At 40.2% G+C, this 27,385-nt stretch overlaps 1 protein-coding gene across 2 annotated transcripts in view; it reads right to left on the bottom strand.

The window, feature by feature from the left end:
- PLPP1 (phospholipid phosphatase 1) overlaps nt 1–27,385 on the bottom strand; it is a 66,960-nt gene that overhangs the window by 31,439 nt on the left and 8,136 nt on the right. The window contains exon 2 of one of the 2 annotated variants that reach the window (XM_062017690.1): nt 594–745. In XM_062017690.1, the coding sequence (XP_061873674.1) occupies nt 594–745 (152 nt within the window). Of the gene's footprint in view, nt 1–593; nt 746–16,545; nt 16,701–27,385 lie in introns of both variants that reach the window. The other variant, XM_062017689.1, reaches the window with a different exon arrangement.

Raw genomic sequence — 27,385 nt, forward strand, 5'->3', positions numbered from 1 at the left:
AAACACTAATGTACCTAGTGTTTTACCTTACCTTCAGGGAAATATCCAGGGAAAAGCTTCCAGATTTTAATTTTATTTTTAATTTTGGTTCTGACAAGCTCTGACTGGAAGTCACAACATTTTTCTGTTTAAGAACTTAGTATGTGTTGTTACACTTCCACACACGTGAGTGTTTCCAGTGATTTTGTGGCAGATAAAAATGCTGACTTAGTAGGTTGTGTAAACTTACATTCTGAAAGCTATAGCTCCCCAAATAAAAATGCTTGAGATAGTAATTTAGAGTGTTAACACTTACAGTACGGCAGAAGATTTTTCTCTCTCAGACTATAGACTATAGAATTAAGCCACCATGGTTCTAATTCTATAATTCTGTATAATGCTAATTGTTTGACCTCAACTAAAGAAAACCTTCTAGTTACTCTTGCCAAAACACCATTTCTACAGCTTTAGCATCTGGTCTAAGGTCATTATTTTTAAACAAGTCGAAAACTCTTATAGAATATAGTTTTAGAAGTCTGTATTAACAGATTGCCCCTCCTCCCTCTTCCCCACCCCCATTGAAATCAAATGCAATGAAGAAAAGTTTAACTTACAACAATTATACTGAAAGGAATAATTATTCCTGCTAACAACTTATAAGAAATGGTGTCCTCTTTGTATGGATACTGGATGGATTCATCACTACAGAAAACTCCTCTCTGGAAGGGAATACGTCTTGAACTGAGAAGTGCAAAAGGCAAGCCAGCTAGCAAAAAGGAATAAAAAATACATTACAAAAGCAACACAAACTCTGGCAATGATTATACCCCCGCATATCTAAAAAGAAGTGCATAAATAAGAACACACACGCAACAAGTTAGAAGGTTATGCACTTCCTTTGGCCGATGACTACTGCCTTGTTTTTGCAGCTCCCAGGAAGCACTGTCAGATGAAGGAGAGCAGGACAGGATTCCTCTCACCTTTGTATTTGTGGCACAATGAAGTATGAAACCATGGTTGAGTCAACAGTTCAGTGACAATCACTGAGTTGCTCAATCTGTTGATACTGCCACAATTATCAACTATTTATTTATGTTTCAGTGAGCAACAGTTGCCCCTTTATATCCTCTCTGGATGGCTTTACAAGTCAGAAAAGCCTAAGTTGCATATTGCATATCATGAAAGCAGGAAAAGGGTGCTTCTCAGGGTACACAAGTGCAGAGGAAAATATGGGAAAAAGGAAAAATTATACATGCATGCCATCCCCTCATTTCTACACACATTGGGTAGATTCCCGGAACAATGTGGTCACTGCACAGGCCCTACAACCTCAGGTCATGGAGATCTTATTTCACTCTCTTCCACAAAAGTGCAAAAGTGGCTCATCCTGAACTCAGAGCACAACATGAAGGCACACAATGCACCTCAGGAGACCTGCACTACCCAAAACTAGTTATTTGAACAGCATGAGTTTTTCTAAAAGCTAAAAATAGGATACAAGTTACTACAAACAAATAGAATCACACTTTTAAACCTCAAACCTTTAAACCTCAATTGTTCAATTGTAACACGCTGCACACACATCTGTACAATCTGTTTGTGTACTAGGATGAAATACCCTCAGAAATAAATGTCCATATCGCAAAAAGAAGTGGGTGACTATCAATAATGTTCAATGAAACATGAAATACTTTTCTTCAACTTGGGGATGTAGAGCCTAGTAGCTTTGAAGTACTTAAAAGTCCTCAATTTTGTGCTTAAAGTTCAGCAGTGTTGTACATAAAATGCATACCAAAATGAAGAGTTCGACAACAAAAATTATCGGGTGAGAGATGTTCCTTATCTACCAATAAGTGATCAGAAGGATGCAAGACAGCCTCATTCTTCCTGCCACAGAAAGATGTTTTTGTCTCAGGATCTCTGTGTCAACAAATATCCCACCTTTTCCTTTCCTTATATACAGCTACTCCCAAGAAAGTGTTTACAAACAAAAGTAAACATTGAAAGAACAGGAGAAAAAGAAAGAGTAAAAAGAGACGCAGGCCCCTTTTCAACCCTCTTTCACTTTTAAACTCCACCCCTGAAGTCCTTCAAACTAACCCTCATTCCTGGGCCCACCACAAGTGAGGCATACTGTGGTTCCACCAATGATTTGCTACGGATTTTTTCTTTACAACATAAAAGTGTTTGAAAGAATGCTTCAGTTTGAAAATAGACACATAAGAATAAATAATAAACTAGTGGTTCATAAGGTGAAAATGTCCTTGATGTGACCTCTGATCAATGACACAGCGTTGTTCCATGACCAAACAATTATGTGTCACAGTGCCCACATATTCCAGCCAAGCCTTGTCACAAAGAATCAAGTATCTTCTGTACCAATACAGTCATAAAAATCAATATCATGCAAAACTTCCACTCTAAAAGTGGCAGAAAAAACTCCACTGTAACTGTGAAGAGGGGCTGTTTCCAATTCCAAGCCAGCAGGACTACAACTGACCTAGCTTTGGAAGCTAGGTCCAAGCACACCAACAAAAGCAGAAGGATAGCAGGATGGGCTACAAGCCAAGTCAGAGCCTCACCAAAACACTGAACCATTCAGACACCAGCCAGCACAGAGCCCTGGAGCTGGACTCTGCAGTACAGTGCAAAAACATAAGTTGTTTCTACCAGGAAAAAAAAAAAAAACAAAAACCAAAAACAAAACATCCCTCTCCTTTGCTCCTAATTGTAAGACAGTAGGGTTTTGAAAAACACTGCAGTATCAACCTTACTTCTGCCCTCTCCTTGTGTTGGTATAGTGACAGTGTGTCATGATATATCATCAGTTGTTTACTATTAATGTAATTCATTCAGAAGAGGAGGCAGAAGTGTACAGTCACAGTGAGAGAAGGTGACTTGTCAACCTAGTACCATGGTGCATTTTCAACATTGCTTAGTTTATAAAATACATATGGAATGCAAACTCCATCTTTTACTCTGCACATAATCTAACACAAAGATTAAAGACTGTATATTTAAGAAAGGCCTAGGTTTTAGATCTCCAGAACTGGAGAAAAAGGCATATATGATTCACAGTCTCTTTGGTATTTAGTGGTTTACTTTCTTTAAAGTAGGTAGTTTTAACTATCATAGTAAAGCAGCTGCTTGTAAAATTAAGTTCGGCCCAGAAAAGCTTCAGCAGCTTCAGCACACTGTCACAAATACTTGCAATCAAAGTTTCGGTGTCCCTGACATCACATCACTAGCTCTGCATCACCTTTTTAAAGACTTGTTCTATAAATAATGGTGTCACAGTGACTTACTACTCATTTCCTCCTATCCATATCTGACTGTTTCAGCATCTCAGGGTAGGAGATTTAAAATTTTCAGAGTGCTGGGCTTATTCACATTATTCACAAAGTGTTTCTTCAATTTCCCCCAACTGTATAACAGATTTGGAAGTAACTCCACTAGTCCTTTGTCTTACTGCTGTTACCAGCACATCTGAAATGGTTAGAAGACACACGCTCAATGAAAGCTTGAGAAGAAAGTTTTAATTTCTAAAAACCAGTAAAACTGATTAGATTTGACTTAACATTGTCAATCTGAAAATTAGTCATAGAACTACAAGATTTGTAATTTCCCTTTTTACAGAATGGTAGGGATTGGAAGGGACCCCTAGAGATGATCCAGTCCGACTCTCCTTGCTAAAGCAGGTTCACCTCAATCAAGTCGCAGAGGAATGCATTCAGGCGGGTTTGGAAACCTCCAGAGAAGGAGACTCCATACCCTCCCTGGGCAGCCTGTACCAGGGCTCCCTCACCCTTACAGGAAGGAAGTTTTTCCTCATGTTCAAGCGGAACTTGCTGTGCCCCAGCTTGTGCCTGTTACCCTTTGTCCCATCACTGGGTGCTACAGAAGACTGGCCCCTCATTGCCTCAACACCCACCCTTTAGGTATTTGTAAGTGTTGATAACATCACGTCTCAGTCTTCTCCGGGCTGAACAGGCCCAGATCCAGCAGCCTTTCCTTGTACAAAAGATGCTCCAGTACTCTGATCATCTTAGTATCCCTTCACTACACTGTCTCCAGAAGTTTCCTGTCTCTCTTGACCTGGGAGCCCATAACACAGCACTCCACATATGGCCATATAAGAGCACAACTGAGGGACAGTAGAACCGCCCTCAACCTACTGCCACACTCTTCTTGATACATCCCAGAATGTCATTGGCCTTCCTGACCATGAGAGCACACACCTGGGCTGCGTCAGTGAGAGTGCCAAATCCTAACCACTTGACTTACTTAATAAAAGGCAGTTTTTATCCTGAAAAATCATGCTAATATTGGCTTTTGGTGTCTTTTTGGTTGAAGTACTTACTTTCCCACGTCAATACCTGCTCCCTTAGAATATACTCTGCACAGTCAGTTTAATTTGCTTCTTTTAAACACTCATGAATCATAGAATGGTAGGGTTGGAAGGGATCTTTAGAGATCATCTAGTCCAATCCCCCTGCAAAAGCAAGTTCACCTAGATCAGGTCACATAGGAATGTGTCCAGGCAGTTCTTGAAGACCTCCAAGGAAGGAGACTCCACAACCCCTCTGGGCAGCCTGTGCCACTGCTCCCTGACCCTCACAGTGAAATAGTTTTTTCGTACATTTAAGTGGAACTTTTTGTGTTCCAGCTTCATCCCATTACCCCTTGTCCTGCTGCTAGCTACTATAGAAAAAAGGGATGTCCCAACCTCCTGACACCCACTATTTAGATAGTTGTAAATATTAGTGAGATCCCCCCTCAAGTCTCCTCGTTTCTGGACTAAAACAGCCCCAGTTCCCAAAGCTTTTCCTCATAAGGAGGATGTTCCAGTCCCCTGATCATCATGGTGGCCCTGCACTGGACTCTTCAGAAGTTCTCTGTCCCTCTTAAGCTGAGGAGCCCAGAACTGGACACAGGACTCCAGATGAGGGCTCACCAGGGCAGAGGAGAGGGTGAGAAGAACCTCCCATGACTTTGTGATCACACTCTTCTTGATGCATCACAGGATGCCATTGGCCTTCTTGGCCACAAGGGCACATTGCTGGCTTATGTTCAGTTTATTGTCAACCAAGACTCCCAGGTCTCTCTCTGCAGAGCTGCTCTTCAGCAGTTTGACCCCCAGCCTGTACTGCTGCATAGGGTTGTTCCTTCCCAGGTGCAGGACTCTGCACTTGTCCTTGTTGAACCTCATGAGGTTCCTCTCTGCCCAACTCTCAAGTCGTTTGAGATCCCGCTGAATGGCAGCACAGCCTTCTGGGGAATCAGCCAGTCCTCCCACTTTGGTGTCATCAAGGAACTTGCTGAGGGTACACTCTGTCCTCTCATCCAGGCTGTTGATGAAGATGTTGAACAAGACTGGCCCCAGAACCCATCCCTGTGGAACTCCACTGGCCACAGGCCTCCAACTCGATTCTGTGCCACCCTCTGGGCTCTGTCATTCAGTTGGCTCTTGATCCACCTCACTGTCCACTCATCCAAGCCACACTGCCTGAGCTTTCTGATGAGAATGTTGTGGGAGACAGTGTCAAAAGCCTTGCTGAAGTCAAGGTAGATGCCATCCACTGCTCTCCCCTCATCTAGCCAGTCAGTTACACACTCATAGAAGGATATCAGGTTAGTCAAACAGGATTTCCCCTTGGTGAATCCATATTGACTCCTCCTGATAACCATCTTTTCCTTCATATGTTTAGTCACAACATTCAGGATGAGCTGTTCCATCACCTTTCCAGGTATGGAGGTGATGCTGACAGGCCTGTAGTTTCCTGGGTCGTCCTTCCTGCCCTTTTTGAAGACTGGAGTGACACTGGCCTTTCTCCAGTCCTCAGGCACCTCGCCTGTCCTCCATGATTGTTCAGAAATGATGGAGAGAGGCTCATCAGCCAGCTTCCTCAGCACTCTAGGATGCATCCCATCAGAACCCATAGACTTATGAGACTTAAGCTTGGCCCACAAGTCTTTAACCTCTTTCTCTTCCACCGAGGGCAAGTCCTCTGCTGTCCTGGCCATCCTGTTATCCTTGCTGGACTGGGCTTCCCAAGGGTCGGCCTGGGCTGTAAAGACTGCAGCAAAGAAGGTATTCAGTACTTTAGTCTTCTCTGCATCCTTGGTCACCAGGGCACCCTCTGTATTTAGTAGCAGGCCCACATTCCCCCTCGTCTTCCTTCTGCTGCTGATGTACTTGAAAAATGCCTTGACTGTACTTGAAAAAGAATAATCTTCAGTATTAGGTGGTTGAAATGAAGTAGAAATCAAACTAAAGGAGTAGCAGCTACTACTGCTTCTGGCAAGTGAAGCTATTAATAAAAACTTATCGCATTACTTAAGGGGTAGGTTTTGATTTAAATTAATGAGCAAAGCAAGGGGTAGGTTTTGATTTAAATTCATGAGCAAAGCCTGGTTTTGTGGGATTGTAAGGGTTTTTTCCAAAAAAACCCCTAATTTCTAAAATAAAATCAAAGTTATTTCAAATATAGAGTTTAACTACTTTCTGCAGTGCAAGTTTCTCCCCTTCAAAGAGAAAGGCAGAGATTGAAGAAAAAAGAGATTGGCTTTTTCATTAGCACAAGTGGGACAAACAAGCACAAGAACTGATGTAAGTGATGAAAGAGGCAAAGCCTTTTACTACAGTAGTTTGCCTATTAGCTGTGATAGACTTTTTCATCATGAGAGGTATCACAGTTTCAGTTAAGCTTTTGCATTTAGGTAGCAATTTCCTAAGTATGAAACTACAAAATCTCCCAGCACAAAACCACTGTACATGACTGAAGATACAAAATTATGCTTATCTTCACACTGGTATAGCTATCATTAGTGTCAAGGTCTGTAACGTCTCAGATTCAACTGAAGAACAAATTTCAATAGTTGTATAGGAGGTAGTATACTCTCATGACAAAAGATTTATCCACACAGCAGTCTACAGTAGTTTCTCAACAGAAGTAACAAAAATTAACAGTGGGTAACTGGGAAAAGAAGTCCTGCTCATCTGCCATACTGATATGTTGCCACAGTAAGTTAAAAGATAGGCTCTGCTTTTTACACAAATTAATTTCTTCCCCTAAACAAGATACAACTTCCAAAGGCAGAGTTTGGCACATTAAAAAGGAGAATTAGTAAAAATTATGTAGCCTCAGTTTTACATGAAAGCAGAAGAAACTGAGGAGTTTGCACACTCCTTTTAAGTAAGGAGTGAAGACAGCAGAGGGTCATTAAGGGCTATGGACCGAATACTTCCCATTCAGAATGACCAAAAAAGCATTCCTGATGTATACATCATTTTTCAAGACACAGTGTAACACAGTGAAGAAATTGTGTACAGGGAAAATGACAACAGGTATGCTAAGAGGAACTGTAAGGTTGGGAAGGTTACCTGTAGGGTAATCTCAAGGATGAAGCCAATAAGGTAGTGTGATGTAGTACATATCAGTATCAGTACCATTAATGAATAACTACTAGATGTACTCCTGACAGAGCTGACTACTCTTTGCTATAGTGGAAGATCAAGGTCAGCCAGTTCTGCCTGCAAAACAACTCTTAAAGACTGAAGCAAGAAAACAGATGTCGATTTGTGCAGTAATGAGCTGAGAGTCATGCGCTTGGAGGTTAGTGATGAGCTGGGAGCTTGTCAGTTCAAAAACTACAAGGGGAAAATTACATCTGCTTCCTATGGCTGTTGAACACCAGTATAGTAGTGCAACCATTAAACAGGTCTTTCCAAAGGCTTTAACACTTTTAGCTGCCTGACAAGATTTTTTTCTGAAACAATATTCAATCAGAATTTGCAAGCATTGGTTTTAATTCATCTGTCTTGAGGGGAGGCAGAAGAACTGCTAAGGTACATTCCTCATTACCTCAAAACCAAGAGAATAGTTCAGCAGAACATAAAAGCTGCTAGTCAGCTAACTGCATAGGCAGCAGATACCAAGAAAAAGCACTACTGATCCATCAGCAACCAAGAAGAGAGCTAAAAATAGTTGGCAAAAATTCATAGCGAGGGAAATATACAGGCCTCTGAAACAGTCTTTTGAGTCAGAACACAAGAGGTAGAAACACAAGCAGCTTAACTGATAAGACTAAATATTTTAAACAATTGTACACTTGTACAATAGTCTGACTCATACAGTATAATGGATTAGATTTCCTTGCAAGCTGAAATGATTTCTGACTGATTACGTTAGGATTTTTTCCATAAATAACCTGTGTGACACCATCCTGTTTCCTTCCAAGTTCCTAATCTTGATGAGGTTTCTTCACTGTTACTAGGCACAAGGCTGATCTCTCCACTAAAAGCTTATTACCACTCTCTGCGGAGCGAGAGAGAGAGAGAGCACAAACATGACACACGCTGACCTCAAGCTGTCTTTTTCATTCCCTTCAGGAAAGGTACCACTTGACATTTGTCCACACTGTATTCCACCAACCATGTTATTGCTATTCTTCTGTATTTACTGGTCTAAGTGCCCTACTTTGTGGCCTCACTGAACACTCTCTTCCAGGGCATTTGTGACTATACTGAACTGGGTAGACTCCTGGAGGGCTTTACTTGCTACCTTCCTCCCTTGTGCAAGCCAGGGAGCACTTTCTCTACTGTCCACTTCTCACATTTTAATTAAAACATTGATGCATTTAAGGATTCTTCATTTAACCCCACAAAGAAACGAAATTATTTAATTTCTGAATGTTTTGGTGAAGTCATCACTTGAAAGTACAGCTTTAAGTGAGATTTTATTTAAATGCTGCCTTTAGCCAGAGTACTCCATCCTCTTAGCATTTTAAAGGGATTAGGAATAGATGTGGTGGAAACCAGGAAACTGCAGGTATATTTCAGACAAAACAAACACCTGTGCTTAAGCAGTGGGTAGCAATACTGTTTCTCTAGAATTTAGAAACAAAACAAATTTAAATGATTTTGCTGTTTTTACTCTCAGCACTTAAAGCCACCATCCTCATGCTATTATCAATCCCAAATTAAAGTGACACCTAGACATCTTAATTTTTAAAAAGCATTAAGTAGTATTTTGAGTTTTAAGTCTCCTTACACTAGAAATTAATATAGAAAGCACAATTTTTTTTTCCCCGTGAATTGCTGTAGAGACTTGACAACTAATTGCATCAAAAACATCCATATTCACTCATACAACACTAGAAATACTGCTTGGAAAAGCATGCAATCTGTGAAAGCTTAGTTAAAACTTTTGAGCATTACTCTGTACAATTGCTCACATTCTGTTGGAGCTGGCTATGGTATCATACAGCTCTTCACAGATTAAGTTACTTTATATCTGTCTTATCTCCAGAATAATACTATTTTAAATTTCTTAAATGGAGCTTTATAGTTCAACAGGGCATCTAGAGAGAAACATGCTTATAACATGTCTCCACAGTTAACTGCTGCATTTTATCTTTCTGTTTTCTCCAGAAAAGATGGATAAAAACCACCTCTCTACATAAGCATCTTGCTGCTCCAAACAGAACAGGAAGAAGTACAATGGGATGAGCCAGAGGAAAAGAAACAAAAGAAACAGCATAAAAAGAATGTTCCTTCCTTTCACTTGCTTTCCCCCTTGCTCATCTGTTTTCTGATGCAGTCCCTTCCCTTTTTCACCCCCTTAAGTCCTGGATGTCAACAGCAAGGTGTTAGTAGCTAGGCATGAGACTAGGAAAAAAAAAATCTGACACAAATCAGGGTGTTTTTTTACTTAAATGTCCAGACTTTTAAATATTTAAAGTTGAAACTCCCTCTCCCTATATTTCTCCCCATTTCACTTTTTTGTATATTCTACTAAATAATACCTTCAAGAACCACTCCAAACCACCATGACTGCTTGGCTTTCTCAGTTATGACCAAGCTTCACTCAGTATTTCAGAAGCCCTTGTCTGAAGCTCCTTTCATTGTCACCCTGCCAACTATTTTACTCAGTTTCATACACTACATGCACTCATGATCACTCTATTAAGAAATGTACCTTAAGGATTCACAAAATACAATATCAAGCTGCAACACAAAAAGTTCCACTTACAGTGAAATATTTTTTCTTATATTTGAGGGTGAGGGAGCCCTGGCACAGGCTGCCCAGAGGGGTTGTGGAGGCTCCTTCCTTGGAGGTCTTCGAGACCTGCCTGGACATATTCCTAAATGACCTGATCTAGGTGAACCTGCTTCTGCAGGGGGGTTGGACTAGATGATCTCTAAAGGTCCCTTCCAACTCTACCATTCTATGATTCTATGATCAAGACCACAGACTTCACAGGCAAGTCTCTGCAACTGATTTATTTAGGATGAATTGCATCTGCTAATAGTGACTTGAACCAAACTGGTGCTCCTCAGATGTTTCCTCACTTATTTCACACTGAGCCCACATGGTGGTTTTATGTGGTCAGGTTTTGGTAGCAGGGGCTACAGGGGTGGCTTCTTTGTTGTAAATAAAGACCTGCCAGAAACTTCCCGTATCTGACAGGGACAGTCAATTCTAAGATGGACCCACTGCTGACCAAGGCCAAGCCAATTAATGATGGAGGTAACGCCTCTGTGAATAACGTGTTTGCGAAGGGGAAGAAGCTGCTGTGCAGTTGCTAAATTGCAGTAGCAGGAGAAGAGACTGAGAATGTGAGAACAATAACTCTGTAGACACTAAGGTCAGTGGAGAAGAGGTGCTCGTGCACTGGAAAAAAGATTCCTCTGTGAACTATGGTATTGCCCATGGTGAGGCAGCTGTGCCACTGCAGTCCATAGAGGTCACTGGGAGGAGACATCCCCTCAGCCCATGGAGGACCCCACACAAGTGCAGGTGGATGCCTGAAGGAGGCTGTGACTCTATGGGAAGCCCAGCCTGGAGCAAGTTCCTAGCAGGACCTGGAAGCCCATGAGGAGAGGTGGGCCCACACCAGGGAGAAAATTTGCTGTCAGGACTTGTGATCCTGTGGCGGACTCATGTTGGAGCAGTCAGTACCTGAAGGACTGTTCTCCCCATGGATGACTCATATTGGGACAGGGTGTGAGGAGCTGCTCCTGTTGGAAGGACCGGTGATAGAACAGTTCATGAAGAACTGTAGCCCATGGGAAGGGCCATCTCCTCATGTGAGGGAGCCTACACTGTAGCAGTAGGAAGTGTGAGGAGGTCTCCCCCTGAGAAGAAGCAGCAGCATAGTCCATCTGTAATGAACCCATATCCCCCATGCTGCTGGGGAGGGAGGAGGGAAGAGTCCCAAGAAGAAGGGGTGGGGGGAGGTGTTATAAGATTTGGTTTTATTTTTCATTTCCTTACTCTGTTTTGGTTGTTCATTAATAAAACAAATCATTCTCCCCAAGTTGAGTCTGTTTTGCCTGTGACACTAATTGCTGAGCAATCTCCCTGTCCTTAACTCACGAACCTCATTATATTTCTCTCTCCCCTGTCCAGTTCGGGAGGGGAGTGACAGAACAACTTGGTGAGCATACAGCACCCAGCCAGAGCTACACCACCTCAGCCCACCAGAACACCCTCACCAGGGATGAGGCAGAAGCAAGCCCAAAGCTGGATGCAGCAACTGCCCCTTCTCAGACTATCCCCCATTGCATTGATCTCATAGGAATTACTCATGAATTCAAGCAAAGTGCATAACTCTGCACATTAATCCTTTGCATAGTATAAACATGGGTTGTAATTATTATGTTGGCTTTAAACAGAGGTTGAACCAACACAAATTAGCAGTTTATTCCTCTGAATAAGCTTGGTCTCAGAGATGAGTATCATATGCAGTAGTTATTATGAACAAGAACTCATGCCAGATTAGGAAATACAACAGCATGGCTCAAAAAGTTTTCCAGTGCCATGAACATATTAAAAAAAAAAAAAAGAAGATAAAGCATTACAGAGTAAGAGAATCATGACTCTCCATTTTGAAAAGTTTACCAGGTAAGAAACAAGGCCTTGTTCAGGGCATAATAAAATTCTTAATGCATAACCCAATTAACTCTAAATTAAAGGATGCAAAAGTCCCCTCTAGTATCAAATGGCAAGCCAAATTTCCATTAGTTGCAAAACAGTCAGTGGGCCATAAAGCTTTGGCACCGCTACCAAAAATTAAGTGCACATCTGCTTTCACTACAGTCATCTGTAGTCTCTACAGTCACACTTACCAGTCTCTACCACAGTAGTAGCTACCTTTATTCCTCAAGAAACATACAAATTAGCCTAGTAAGTGCTCATCTTGTTAATCAAAAAGGTGTTTTCAATAAAAGTTTCCTTGCAAAAACGTATCCCTCTCACTAACTGAGCATAAAAGACTAGTTTCTTTTGATAGAAAGAAATTTGTAGATTGCCTCCAAAGTATGATTGCACTCATCTGCAGGAAGGAAAAGTTACAGTAAGAACACTGATACACATTGTAGGAGAAGATATTTCTGAAAACGTTAAGCCTCCTGTCTAATCAGTTAAAGCTGGCACAAGAGCAATGCTACGTAGGTCCCTTTTGGGAATGGATCATGATACTGCAGACATTAGACTTTGCCAAACCAAACTAAGAATGTTTTAGTTTTTGTTTTTGTTTTTTAAGCAGAAGACAACGTGACCTGACCACCTAAATACCTTTTGGATGTGCCCAGGATGGAGAAAGTAAGTCCTGCAGGCCCATAATGTTCCTTTCTCTCAAAGAAGTCCCAAGTAGCAGAGCACATCTCAGAGATGTGATTGATTCAAGACTGCTTGCCATTGAACACACCCTCTGTCAGAACATCAGCATTTGCATTACCTTTTTAATAACAACAGCTTTGGCAAACTACTTTGTTTCCCAGAAAAACTCAAGTGTGGCACTTGAGTCAAGTTACAAGAATTAACTCTTGTCACCTCAATCAGCCCATCATACAGAAACTCACCAATCAGTTGTGTCTCTTCAGTTCTGGACCAGAGCTGACAAGCAGTTTTGTCAGGTTATCTAGATAAACCATGCTCAGAAGCTAACACAGGGAGCAGAAGAAACTGAGCAACTCTTGAGTTGTTCTGATCTTCTGCTCCTTTGATGAGAAGAATACTTCAGAAAGGCCTGCTTTGCTCTGTGCATCTCCTTCCCCCAGTCACACCTACCCTTCAGCCTAAGAGAAGCTGTATGTCACTGATGTCAATGGTGGTAAGAAACTAGACAATTCAAAGAAAAGAGAACTAATTTGGAGGTGAAGTCCCCAGAAAAAAAACACAAAAAACCAAACAACTGAACATATGCAAATAGTCATGACTGGACCTCACTGCAAGAGAAAGACACTGCCATTAACATGTCATTTTTACTTAGCTCTCTGCGTGAAATCATTTCTGCTAAGACCAAAAATGCCACACCAAGTACATCTTAGGAAATTAATTTTAAAACATTCCTAGAGTTGCAATCTATAGATACTACTCCCTAAGTCATGGCTTTTAGGCTATTTACAATTACTTTCCAAACATCTCTAAAAAGACTTAAAATGACAAATATCAGAAAGATTTGGGGTTCCTGGTATGTCAGTCATCATGGATCTGTGCTGCTCCACACACTAGCCAAGACATCTAAAAAAATTCATTTTTCCAGGACACTACCAAGGCTTCTTTGACCCCAGGTTGCAAAAAATTCTAACAGCGAAATTTTGCATAAAACAGCTTGGAAAATTGATAAGTATTTTCCTATGAAGTGGCATTTAAAGAATAAACATGAGTTGCTGTCAGACATTTTATTTCCAGATAGAAGGCAGCAGTGAGAAAGAGTTTAGAGCTATAAATAAAATTGTGAATTTAGAATAGCATTCTTTTTATTTTTTTAAAGATCTGAGAGTTTCTAACATGTCTTCTAAATCTTCAAAAAACATTCTGGAGACAAACCATGTTCAAGCAGCCTAGTTTGTGTATACACTAAGAGACTTCTTAATGAAATATCTATGCCTTACTCATTATTGCAGGTTTGTTAGGTTTTTATTTTTCTTTGAACTTGTTCTACATTCCACTATGGGCCTGTCCCAACAACTGAACTAGACAAGACCTTTTATTATTATATAACATAGGCCATTTCTTACTCCACTCTGAAGACAAGTAAGCTGTTAGTCACCAACAATAACAACATTTTGAGCATTACTAGGGGGATTTCAAGAGGCTTTAGGGGCTAAAGTCTAAAGATAACTGAATCTGCAATATCTATACATTGTTGAATGCTCAAGGGAAGGGTTATAACCCTTTTACCACTCAGTAAAACATTTTCTTTTTTCCCACACTGCAGATATGGTACCTTTTGCTTCCCTTAGCTTCCTACCACAAGTTCCATTTTGTGATGTGGTATCAGTCCTACTTTGGAACTATCCTGTTCATTCCAGGTCATCTTTAATTACAGAAGAAAAGATTTCACCAAAGTGCAATTTATCAACTCTTACTTGTATAGTATTAAACCCATTTTTTTCTGTGAATTTGATCTTTGTGAAGCCTGTTATCTTCAAGAAATGTCAAGCTAACGTTTTTTACTAACATGGGATACTCAGCATTACTGCCCAACAAGCCTCTGATGAGCCAGCTGTGTCCCTGCTGAGGATGTTGGCTGTGGAACATATTACTTCCAAAAGCATAACCTGCCTTGGAGAAAGTCTCAAGCTTCCACTGAGTCAGTCCAAAACAAAACCAATATGACCATCAGACCATTCCCAGACTTATGTATGAGTCTTCCCTCTAGAATTTAAAATAAATGCAAGCTTGAAGCTACAAAGCATCTAAATGGAACCCAGCTTCCACTCAGAAAGTTGTAATAACCTGTATCTCAGACTCCCTAGCTTTACAGCTCACCCTAGTCTTAAGTTTTCAGTGGCAAGAAGTTTTCTTTCATGTCTCGCATGAGGCCAATGAATTCAGTCAACTCAAAATTGACACTAATGAAGCCAGTTAGGTTATCATGATAACTACAGAGCAGTGATAGTCACACTACAGCAATTACTTTTACTCTGGATTCCAGAAAACCTGTTATGCTTTAAGGCTAGTGAAGTGTCCAGACTGAAGAAAGCTGATCTGGATAGCCTGTATTGTTACAGCATTACAAGTGCTTTAATTATTTTTTTTTAATATCTTTCTGAGCATGCAGGCCAGGAGTGGTTCACTCCTGGTTCTAATCATATACTCCAATCCCCTACACAAAAATAGGCAATAAAAATTCACTATGCAAATCCTACAAAAGTGGCACAGAAGAAAAAGTATCAGAACAGACTGGAATGGCTAACAAGTCTGAGATTTTTAGATACCTTGGCATTTAAAGTTCCAGTAGCTGTCTACGCCACTCCTTAGATGTTTACACTTTCAAGTAAATTATCTCCAAGTCAGATATTTTGTTTCTGCCTTAGAGGCAGAAGAAAATGCACTCGATTGATCTGCCATTAGAGGAGTTACTGTTTTACATCTAAAATTAGAAGACCAAATCAGACAATTCAACACGTTATCTAACTGCAATTGAGAATGTCTCATTAGAAGTCCAAAACTGCACAGAGCTGCAACTGCTAGTTCACGTGTGCACATATCAATTAAGGTACACATGAACCTGACTAGAAATGAAATTTCCCTCAAGTTATGGCAAAGACCTATGTCAGTACTTGTCACAAACTTCAGACTATTTTCTTCAAAAGTGGAACTATGCTTTTGACAACAACTGTTGTATCTACCTTCTATTTACTGCATAAGATCAATGCAAGCTTTATTAAATAAGCATTGAAGGGAAAACTGGAGTAACTCACAGAGGTTTCACAGATTTCTGTTAACTTGTTTTAAACAACTCCTTCCATCTTAAAGCAGTTTAACAGATACTTCTTACTGATTAATGTAGCATATACATTTATCAGAACACCAGAGATCATGACCATCTCTGGTACAGTTTGGTCAACCACTGCAGGCAGAAATAATACAAAGTAGTTTCAGGTTCAAGAATCATATTCAAATAATTAAATCTTGTCTCTCTAAAGCAGATCAAACCTTACTGAAGTCTTGGATACCATCAGACTTAAAAGACAGAAAAACCTACTAAAGAGTCAAAATGCTTTTTTTTGTAAAAATCATGTAGTCTTGAAAACACTAAGCCTTTTTTTCTACAGAGAACTAGATTTTCAGCCCCTGTATCTCATTTTGAAGAGTGTGAAGAGTCATCACTTTTTTTAAAGCCAAGAAAATCCACTGAGTCCCAATTAGATTTGTTTCTGTAGAAAGTATATGGAAGCAATACTCACTAGTCACAAGTTAATGCAAGTCTTAATATAACAAGTGTGTAAATTAGACTAATCCATTTGGAAAAAGAAATGCATTGATTCTACAGCATTTTGGAAGCCTCTACTATTTTTCTCACCAAAGAAGCCTCATCTCCATTGTTTTTCTGCCCCTAAAAAAAAATTATATTAGCAACACTAGCAGTTGGAGATTAATCCTAAATTTTCCATGCATACAGAAAGTAGCAACGTCACCTTTCACATGCATATGACTATACATACATGAAATTGTGACCATTGTCTTCAACTCAGTTAACAGTGCTGAACTCTTGGAAGGTATACATTTTATTCCCATCACCAAAGCTCCCTATAGTTTAGCTACTTACAGAGAAAATGGGCAGGGTGAACCCCACTGTGTAGAGGACAGTGGATGTGATGGTACTGTCATGGAACGGATACTTGATGCTGTCATCATTACAGAAAAAGCCTCTCTGATACGGTTTTATTTTGGCCAAGTTTAGAACACCAAGGGGTAAGCCAGCTGTTGGGGGAGGAAAACAAACAAACAAAACAGAAACAAGAAATACATGTGGTTAAATTAAAAAAAAAAAAAACATTTTTAAACATGCATGGAGGAAGCTACCAAACATGCAGAAGTCAAATTTCCAAGTATCATGCAATGCTCACACTTACCAAATCCTGTTTGTTTAAAAAAACCAAACAAACTATCTCTTACCAACTTCAGAAGGACTCTTAGGTTGCTCACCCCATACAGAAGTATATAGTTCAAAGTCTTTTCATCAGTAAGGTGAGTTGCCACACACTGAACAAAGATTACACTTTGGCAAAGCATTTGCCACCCTCATGACTGAATAGTTACCGAGGGCAGGCTGCCTTTTGCATCCCCTCCCTTACCATCATCCAAAACATTGGTTTGTATCTGAATTACCAGCTTTGTTCTATACACTATAATCTGGTCAATATTTACAAAGAACAAGACAAAGATATATACAGATTTTGCTGTAGTTAGGGAGTTAAGGATTTCATGCAAGTAGGTTTCATGCAGGTAAGGGGAAAAACAGAACTGCAATGGGAAATACAGGCACTTCGAATGGACTACACCTCAAGGTAATGAGAGTTATACTTGTAAGAGTTGCATTCACATGGCATTTGTGCACTTTTTCTGTACACAAGATTTCTGCATGAAAAAGACACATTGTTAACACAGAATCTGAAACTGATACAAAAGACAGTTCTCTGAATTTAACACTGTGTGACATGCTACCTAATTTCCTTTCCTACAAGTTGACTGCCAGTACAGTGTAAGTAATGCTAAAGAAGCCTTCACGACATCTGACAATTACATTCAGGTCCATAAGTTATTTCTGACGAGAATAGCCTAGGGAGCAGTCATTTGCAGGACCAATCACCTCAGGAAACCCAAGTTTTGTCATTTTACTTTCTCATTCTCCCACTTGCCTTTAGTCCCCTGATCAAGTAATACATCAACAGTGGACAAATCAGGCTATCTTTTAAGAACTGTGACCCACCACCCCAAAAAAACCCAAACACTAACAAAACCTCCACAGATTGCTGTTTAAAACAAGGTAAAAAGGGACCAAGTAAACTTTTGTATTTTTTCTCCAATATCCATGCAAAATGAAATTCTGCATATAGATACTCTTAAGCAAATTAGATGGTAAGTGCATTTGAGGCAGAAAAGACTAGTCATGCTATAAACAAACTGTTGTACTGAGAACAAAAGAACTTTTAAAGAAGTTCATGTGATGAGAGATTGCTTTGATTTAAGGTGACACTTGCTAAGATGACTATCAAATGAATCACTTAAAGGAGTTTTAAAGAAGCTTAATCCTATTTACCTTATTAGAAGAAAAGGCATCACGTGTAAAACGGTAGTTAAGAGTGCTGAATGCTGGACCCTTGTTTGGGCTGCTAAGTTGCAGTAGAAAAGTTCATGAAGTACATATTGAAACTGTACATGTGCTTGGTCATACCCTAGCTCCCAGATCCTAAGAAAATTGCAATGATTGCAGAAGGCAGTTTGGCAGAAATTTAAAGACTCCTATGGAGCAGAGAGGATTTTTTTTTTCTTCAGTAAACATACAAAATCACAAGGATTGTCCATACTTAACAACTGGGGATGCTCATGCAGAAAAGCACTTCAGCAGATGCTTACCATCCCATATAATGAAACTGAACAAAAAAGCAAATGGCACTATGCTTGTTCAAGATTAAGCACAAAACTCTTCATGAGGTAGGACAATACACTTTTGGAGCAACTGCATCTCAAAGGTCTCTCTCCTTCCTCTCCTTTAATGACTGAGAAAAGATATACAGTTTGACAGCACACAGATGGCAGAAGCAGCAACAGAAAGAATCATAGGCCTTCAAATACAAAGGGGGCCACACTGAAAAACTCCGAAAGTTCACTCAGATCAAAGGACACTGCTGTACATTTGCAATGTCTATAGTTAATTTTCAGCTCCACTCAAGGCTGTGGAAAGATTCCACTAACGTAAGTCAGAGCCCATGTTTCCTGTCATTATCTCTACTCAGCATCAGGATGATGGAGTGGTAAAGCCATTACCTATTTGATACAATCCTATCTTCTCAAACAGCTCATCAGATTTTCACAAGCAGAAATATAACAACTTCACGGTTAACTTAAGCAGCAGTTTATACTTTGCACAAGTTGACTACTTAACAGACACAAATACCTCTCTTTTCCAAGAAAAGTTGCTACATCAAGATTTTTTTTTCAGTTACATTTTCAACCTTCCAGCTCAACTCTCTTTAGCCAATGTTGTTTAGATTTTACAGTAAGATTGAGATGTTTTGGTTTGATTTTGTTTCTGGGTTTAGCTTGATTAGGACAGAGTATTTCAGCAGCTCCTAAAAATAAAACACATTCACTAAGTGCTCCTGTTCAGAAATGAGAAGACACCTGCAAACACAACAAGATGTCTAGGCTCAAAACCTCCAAATTTCTTGACACCAAAGTACAGAGGTTTACTATCATGGGTCATGCATTTTTTTTCAGGAAAGATTTATTTAGGAACTGGAGAGACCTATTACATGAGTGCACAGAAGTACCTTAAGTTTGACAAGCAGTGTTTTACTCAAAACAGTTTGAATATTAAGGGTTTGGAGGTTTTTTTTGTTGTGTAACTGCAGCAGGAGAGAATTACTCACTCTGTAACCTAGTTAAGACAGAACCTTGAGGGCTTTTTTTACTTAATTAGGGAAAATTCCTTACAATAAGCATTAAGCATTCAGCTTTATTAAACAAAGAGGAAAGGAACTCAAGATTTAATTTAAGCTTTCTTTACTTCTCATTAAATAGTCTTTGTTATGTAAAATTTGTTTATAAAATTAGTTTGTGGGAACTTCTACATAATCAGCAGTTTCACCTTTTTTTTTGTCTACATATTTAAATATTTCTTCATAGATTTTTGTTCTTTCCTACATCTATTTCACTGACAGAAAAGGATGCATCTTTGTGTTAAATCAGATTGATTTAATAGCATGAGATTTTGGGAAAGAAGGAAAAGGAAAAGCTGCAAATAAAGGGGTCAGATGTGGACACTGATAACTGCAAAATTCATTTGTATAGTCATTTGTGTGTAGTAAGAGAATGAAAGAAATTGGATGCTGATTGCACATCTTACACTAACTTCCTATTTTTTTACTTTTCCATTTTTTACTTTTCTGTTAACTCCTACTGCAATCTAAATTATGCTTTCCAGCAGTGGAGACTTTGTGAATTGGTGTGTAGTTAAACATTAACCTACTCCAAACAGTAGCATTTTTATTATTGCTCATTTTACAGGGCAAGACGACAACACTTAGTACATGTACCCACCTGTACTAACCTGATATCCTTCTATGAGTGCATAACCAGCTGGTTAGATGAGGGGAGAGCAGTGGATAGCATCTACCTTGACTTCAGCAAGGCTTTTGAAACTGTCTCCCACAACATCCTCATCAGAAAGCTCAAGCAGTGTGGCTTGGATGAGTGGACAGTGAGGTGAATCGAGAGCTGGCTGAATGACAGAGCCCAGAGGGTGGCACAGAACTGAGTTGGAGGCCTGTGGCCAGTGGAGTTCCACAGGGATGGGTTCTAGGGCCAGTCTTGTTCAACATCTTTATCAACAGCCTGGATGAGAGGACAGAGTGTACCCTCAGCAAGTTCCTTGATGACACCAAACTAGGAGGACTGGCTGATTCCCCAGAAGGCTGTGCTGCCATTCAGTGGGATCACAACCAGCTTGAGAGTTGGGCACAGAGGAACCTCATGAGGTTCAACAAGGACAAGTGCAGAGTCCTGCATCTGGGGAGGAACAACCTCATGCACCAGTACAGGCTGGGGGTTGAACAGCTGAAGAGCAGCTCTGCAGAGAGAGACCTGGAAGTCCTGATTGATAATAAGCTAAATATGAGCCAGCAATGTGCCCTCGTGGCCAAGAAGGGCAATGGCATCCTGGATTGCATCAAGAAGAGTGTGGCCAGCAGGTCAAGGGAGGTTCTTCTCCCTCTCTCCTCTGCCCTGGTGAGGCCTCATCTGGAGTCCTGTGTCCAGTTCTGGGCTCCTCAGCTCAAGAGGGACAGGGAACTGCTGGAGAGAGTCCAGTACAGGGCCACCAAGATGATCAAGGGTATAGAACATCTTTCATACGAAGAAAGGCTGCGGGAACTGGGGCTGTTTAGTCTGGAGGAGATTGAGGGATGATCTTATTAACATTTATAAATACCTAAAGGGTGTCAGGAGGTTGGGACATCCCTCTTTTCTATAGTAGACAGTAACAGGACAAGGGGTAATGGGATGAAGCTGGAACACAAAAAGTTCCACTTAAACGTAAGAAAAAACTATTTCACCACAAGAGCGAGGGAGCAGTGGCACAGGCTGCCCAGAGGGGTTGTGGAGTCTCCTTCCTTGGAGGTCTTCAAGACCCACCTGGACATGTTCCTATGTGACCTGATCTAGGTGAACCTGCTTCTGCAGGGGGGTTGGACTAGATGATCTCTAAAGGTCCCTTCCAACCCCTACCATTCTATGATTCTGTGTAAGCACAGGGTCTTGAAGTTTTAACTACAGGAGAGAAAAAAAAATACACTAATGAACAAACCAGGCCCATACTGCTATCACAGGCATTGAGCATCTCCATGACCTTTAAGCAGGCTGACTGTGTAATGAACTTTTGAGGAACAAATATATGTTCAGTTTCATTAACTGGAAGAAAGTATGATCAAGATCAGGTGAGAGATTACAAGGCTAAAAGGCCATCTTGTAGATCAACTCTCCTGCCTTATCCTCTTCACTATATACCTATCTCTTCTTCCTCTTCCCCTAGCCAGTAGCAGCAGTAACCTCTGATGATGTTCTTCTGATCTAGGTAAAATTTAAGAGACCATAATGGCTCAGTTGTCATTCCTATCCTCTAAAGCATGACCTTCTACTGTAAAAAAAATACTAGTCCTTGAATAGGAGCCAGCAATGTCCACTCACAGCCCTATCTTAGGCTGCATCAAAAGAAGTGTGGCCAACAGGTTGAGGGAGGGGGATTCAGCCCCTCTGGTGTGCCCTGGAGTATTGCCTCCAGCTCTGGGGCCCTCAACATAAGAACATGGACCTGTTGGAATGAGTCCAGAGGCTTGAAGAGGGCTTGAAACACCTCTCCTGTGAGGACAGGTTGAGAAAGCTGGGGTTCTTCAGCCCACAGAAGGCTCCAGGGAGGTCTTACAGCACCTTCCAGTACCCAAAGCAGCCAACAAGAAATGTGGGGAGTGACTTTTTACAAGGGCATGTGGTGACAGGACAGTGGATAATGGCTTTGAACTAAATGAAGGAGGAAATTCCACCCTGTGAGAGTAGTTAGAAACTGGAACAGGTTTCTCAGAGAGGCTGTGGACACCCCATCCCTGGAAGTGTTCAAGGCCAGGCTGGCTGGAGCTTTGAGCAATCCGGTTTAGTGGAAGGTGTCCGTACCCATAGTAGGGTGGGGCTGGAACTGGATGATCTCTAAGGTCCTTTCTAACCCAAACCATGCTAGGATAAGCTCCCCATGCTCAGAATTGGAGTTTTGCTGTTTTCTGTTAATATTTATCTAGCTGATATTGTCAAGAGCTAGGGACCAACAGGTTCTGGGCTGTTTTGCTGGGTAGTAACAAAAACACAGTAGTAGTGCTCTGATCTCACTGTCTTCCCCTTTAAATACACAAACAACTCAATCAACCAAGTGCTCTGTAACTGGCCCATCCAAAACTTTGTGAAAAACTGGGAGGCAGTCCTCCAGTAACGCTCACACAAACAGACTGCCTAACTCTGAAAGTTACAGTAGTAAGAAAGTTGATTAGGAAAATAAGACTGTAGAGATTTGAAGCCTTTACCTATGAAAGAAACTTGAAAAAGCTTCAGATACTTGGACAAGAAAGAATAAAAACCACATAGAACAGAGGGAAAAGAGAGAGGCAAAACTGATATTTCAACTACTGAGTGGGGACTGCAGGGATGAAACAGTCTGTTTTAGCCAGCACTACAAAAACAGGGCAAAACACATTTGCACAGACTGAAGCTAGACTAGGTGAAATAGTTGCACGGAATTGTGTCGAGTTTACAAGGATGTTCCAATTCCAGTTCCAGATTCAAGACATTTTTAGGGTAGTTCCCATTGAAAACCTACAGATAATTCACAGTAACAAACAGCCTTCAGAGAGCTCATATTTAATCACATCTGCTGGACAACAGATTAAGACAAAAGCCTGTAAGGAAGGAAGGGAAGTCTGAGCTAGGAGACTAGAGAGGAAGCCACTGTGAGAATGGCTCTCCACCCAAAGCAAGAGAACGTCAAGAAAAAAAAAACCAATACCCAGAGGAAGGGAGAGGTGAAGTCTTCCTTTTAAAAAAAATGTTGTTTGGTTATAAGTAGTTTTAATTATGAAGTAAATAAGAGAGATATTTAAGTTACACAAATGGAAGTGCTGGATGCTAAATTTTGTACCGTGTAATGCTGCAGTATTACTCTGATTTGTGGCATTTTCAATACCTGTATCTTTAGAGTCAAGTGCTTAAATTTAGGGGCATAAGGAGCTGGATTCTGATACTCTGGTGTGCATTTGGCTTTATCAGCGAGCTGAATGGGATATTTTTCCCTAAAGTAGAGGAGAAGGGAGGAAATATAGCTGACTTTGCCTCTTCTACATCTAGCAGTTGCTCTGAACATTTAAGACCAGCAGAGAATATTGTTCAAAAGGAGGCAGCTTCAGGGTCTGAAAATACTCTCCATGGTCTGCTTAAAATTTAGCAACATTTTCCCAGTTAAGTCTATGGACATTGTTTTTGATAAGTCTTTTAAGGCTGTTTAAGCTTTATACTTGAAAGGTATAAAGCCTCCTGAATTTTCTAACTGTACCACTTAGTTCAACATGGTCTTCATACAACCTTGCTACACTTCCAAGAGCAACCAACAATAACCTAGACTGTATCCTGCCTCTGTTCTGTCTCTGGCCATCCACTGCTATCCCCTTCCTTGACACAGCCCTGGCTTTTCACACCAACTTGTCCAAAGAAAGAAAAAGTGTATGCCCCCACAACACTGGCACTCCAGGAACAACTGCATATCTGGCCAAGTATGTGACTTTGAGGTAGTGTAAAAGACAGAGCAGGGACATACTGCCAAGGCTGTGGAAGAAGGGAGCACAAGGACAGATTGGCAACAGTCTCAGATCAGCTTAAAAAACACCTCATGAAATCATTTCCTGGTCAGTGGCACTTTCTCCACCAGTTTTAAGTAGTCCAAAGGAATACACTGCATTTTTCATAAACGTTCTCTAATTAACCCAACTGGCCTCCTTATCTGTGGAAGGAACAGAATCTTGACTTGAGGCTTTGTGTCATCTTAAAAACTTGTGCTGAATTGGTGTTTCAAGTTCTCCAAGAACACAAAACCTCGTATCTGGTTGTCAACACGGAAATTATCTTCATTTAAACAGATTAATATCTAGAAACTGGGAGGAAAGCAGTTACCCTTAGGGGAAACTATGGCAAATAAAAATATTCTAGCTTGATTATTAACCAAAGTTCTTTCTTCTTGTTGTACTGAATTCTCAAGTAGATGCTAATTAGAGATAACATGAGACAATTTTTATATTTCTCTACACTTATCCTGAAAAACAGATAAACACATTCTGCACTTGATGTGAAGAGAGAAAGACAGTTTTGGTCTCTGTAAGGAAAGTTAAACTGGGGGGCTCTCAAACAGGAATTATGGCTGTATATAGAGAAATAACCTTCGTAAATAACAGTCTCAAAAAAAGATCAGTTATTCAGCTAAAAGCTGCTTATTTAAGAAAAAGGTACTTTTCTTAACTACCATTCTTATTAGAGAGATGATAGTGTTAAATAACTCCACAAACAACTGCCATCATCTGGAGCTATGGCCAAATACTACTGAGGACAAGTAGTAGAACTTAAATTCTCTTAAGTAGAACTTAAATTCTCCCACTCTTACATTTGTATTTTTGCTTTAATTTTCCTCCAGGACAACCATGCTTGCTTTGCTGCTCATTTTTCAGTGTACCATCTGGGATAAGGAAGAGATGTACAGAAACTGAGACATGTCAATCTCATGCTGCTGGAGAGAGCTTGGGTGCATCTGTGAAAGATACTCTTCTCGGCAGAAAAGCAGATGTAGTATTTTTCTTTGTTCTCCCCCCACAAGCAGTCAGAAAGTACTAACACCTCTCAGACGGGAGGTTCTGGGAATACAGAAAACTACTATGAAGAACAGATTATAAAAACTCTAAAAAAAAATAAGAAAGCATTTAGACTTGACACTTAAGAGGTAGTGATGTACAGGGAAAAAAAGTCAAGAAAGTATTTATTTTCAGAAACTAAGATAAATGGGTAGCCCATAACTCACCTCCTAACCACTTTAAAGTACTTTATCTTACTGCTACAAGGAATGCAAAATATTCCTAATACCAGCACACCAGATTGTTCTGATAATGCCAGAAGCTGTACTAGGCTTCAGTAAACAGGATCTATGTATTTAAATGCATGACCTGCATTCTAATCTCTGCAACTACTCTACTTGCAACTGTAGACTATTTACATTTTCACTTGCTTTCTGATTTGATTAGGTTGGCAGAGAAGCCAGATCAGAAACCTAGGCCCACTGATAAGTTTCACTTCACTGCCTCGCCATGCCTTACACATTTGGTTGAGGCAGGACAAGAGTGGAGGAGGCAGGCGGCAAAGGAAATCTTTTTCTGAGCTGGACCAGCATCAATACAGAAGAACTGCAATTTCTAGTCTAGCCATTTGCTAAAAGGGAACTGCACCACACTCTAGTTTCTCCCCATTCAACATTTCAGTACTACCTGGAAGCACTAGTTCAGCTATATACATTACTAATTCTCTATAACAAGCCACAACACTTAGTTAAAAATATTAAGAGACAAGGATATTCCATCTTATTTCATATACATGTTAACCAAAAAAAAAAAAAAAGGACACTTAGAAGCATTAAGTACCTGTTAGTCTAAAAAACATAAAGCTATCTCACATGTAAATACAGAGACACAAGAGAGACAAATATGCAGCTCAAAGCAAACTAGTCACAAACAAAGACCACATCCTGGGCTCTGTTTGTTCAAGGGGCAGAAAGGGCTGGATATAGAGCAGCTGATTGCCAAACACCTGGAATTCATTAGCAGTTCACCCACTGATGTAGAGGCTAATTCTCCTGATTACTGACAGACCTGTCAGATTTAAGATGCTCAGACAAGGAGCTAGAGACACTAGAGGCGGGGTAGAAGACGGAAAGAGAGAGATCAGCAGCTTCTTGGGTTACAAAGCTACTCATGAGGTGGGGAAGAATCCAGCTGGCTGCAGCCACAGCAACCAAGAGCAACTTCTCCCACTATGACCCGTTTAGGGGAAATCAAATATGTAAAGACTGCTTGCATTATGTGCTCAGCATTACATTCACTGTTAAAAGTTTCAACAGTATTGTCTAGAGAATTAAAAAGCCCACAGATACAAGGCCATGTATGTACCCCCAAAGATCAAGATATTCTACAATCAACCAATCTAAATGCTGGGCTTAGGCACAGGTGGGGAAAACAATACAGCAAAAGAAGCTGTCAGCTGTTGGCAAAGCAGGGAACTTTTTTTTTTGCAGGTGACACCAACTCTAAGTATCTTGTAAGACCGGTGCTCTTTCAAATTCCAGAAGCTGCAACTACTTTTCCATTTTAATCTTTGTTTTGTGGGAGTGCGCATAAAGAGGCTTTCAGAATATTTCACATACAGCTGCACATCCTAACTTGAAATACCATTCAGTCTCTAGAAATAGACAATTAATGAGCTTTTAGAAGTGTAAATGCTCCTTTTCCAGTGAGTCTTACAAGCATTATAATATTTTACATAAACAGCCTTTAAAAGTCAAGTTTTACAATGCCAGTGCTACAGACTCAGAATTTCCATGAGATTGTCTACCTTAATCACCAGAATGTCATCATTTTTTTACTGTACATATTGCTGCATGCCACTAAATTTAAGAGTATTTTCAGTTCGCGAAACCACGTTTTTTCATGGTACACTGAAGTTTAACATCTAACAGTATAGTTTTAGAACATAAGTCCTGTATTAAGCTAGATCTAATCAGAATTTTAAAAGGAAAAAGTGGTAATATGCTATATGTTTTAGAGCTACCAGAGCAATTGTTTTGTACTGATGCAGAAGACTTACTAAGAAGTTAATTTACCTGGAATTTGTAAAATAAATTTTTATAAAGTTGCTTTTCATACTCAAGTGTAATGAACAATGCCACAACATAGAAAACCTTACAGTACTCATAGCAGAGCACATGTTGCTTCCCAGTTTCAGTAGAAACTATCAGCATTAGATTTGTGGTGTTAGTTTCTGTATATTTATGATTAGAGAATTCATTTTCTAGCATTGATGACTGGAGTCTTAAGATTCCAGAAAGACAGGAAGAATCACAAGAGACTGAGTCTGCACACAGAAACAGGGAACTCTATTAGCACAGGACCTCTGTCATCATCAGACCCAGACACCATATTGGCTTGGAGTATTTTAAATGAATAGTAATACTGCCATATAGGCTTACGTAACAAAACCAAATTGAAGCCTGAATTTCCTCAAGTCAGCAAAAAGCTACAGAAAAGGAGACAATGAATAAA

The sequence above is a fragment of the Colius striatus genome, chromosome Z, assembly GCF_028858725.1.
Source record: "Colius striatus isolate bColStr4 chromosome Z, bColStr4.1.hap1, whole genome shotgun sequence".
Classification (NCBI taxonomy): Eukaryota; Metazoa; Chordata; class Aves; order Coliiformes; family Coliidae; genus Colius; species Colius striatus.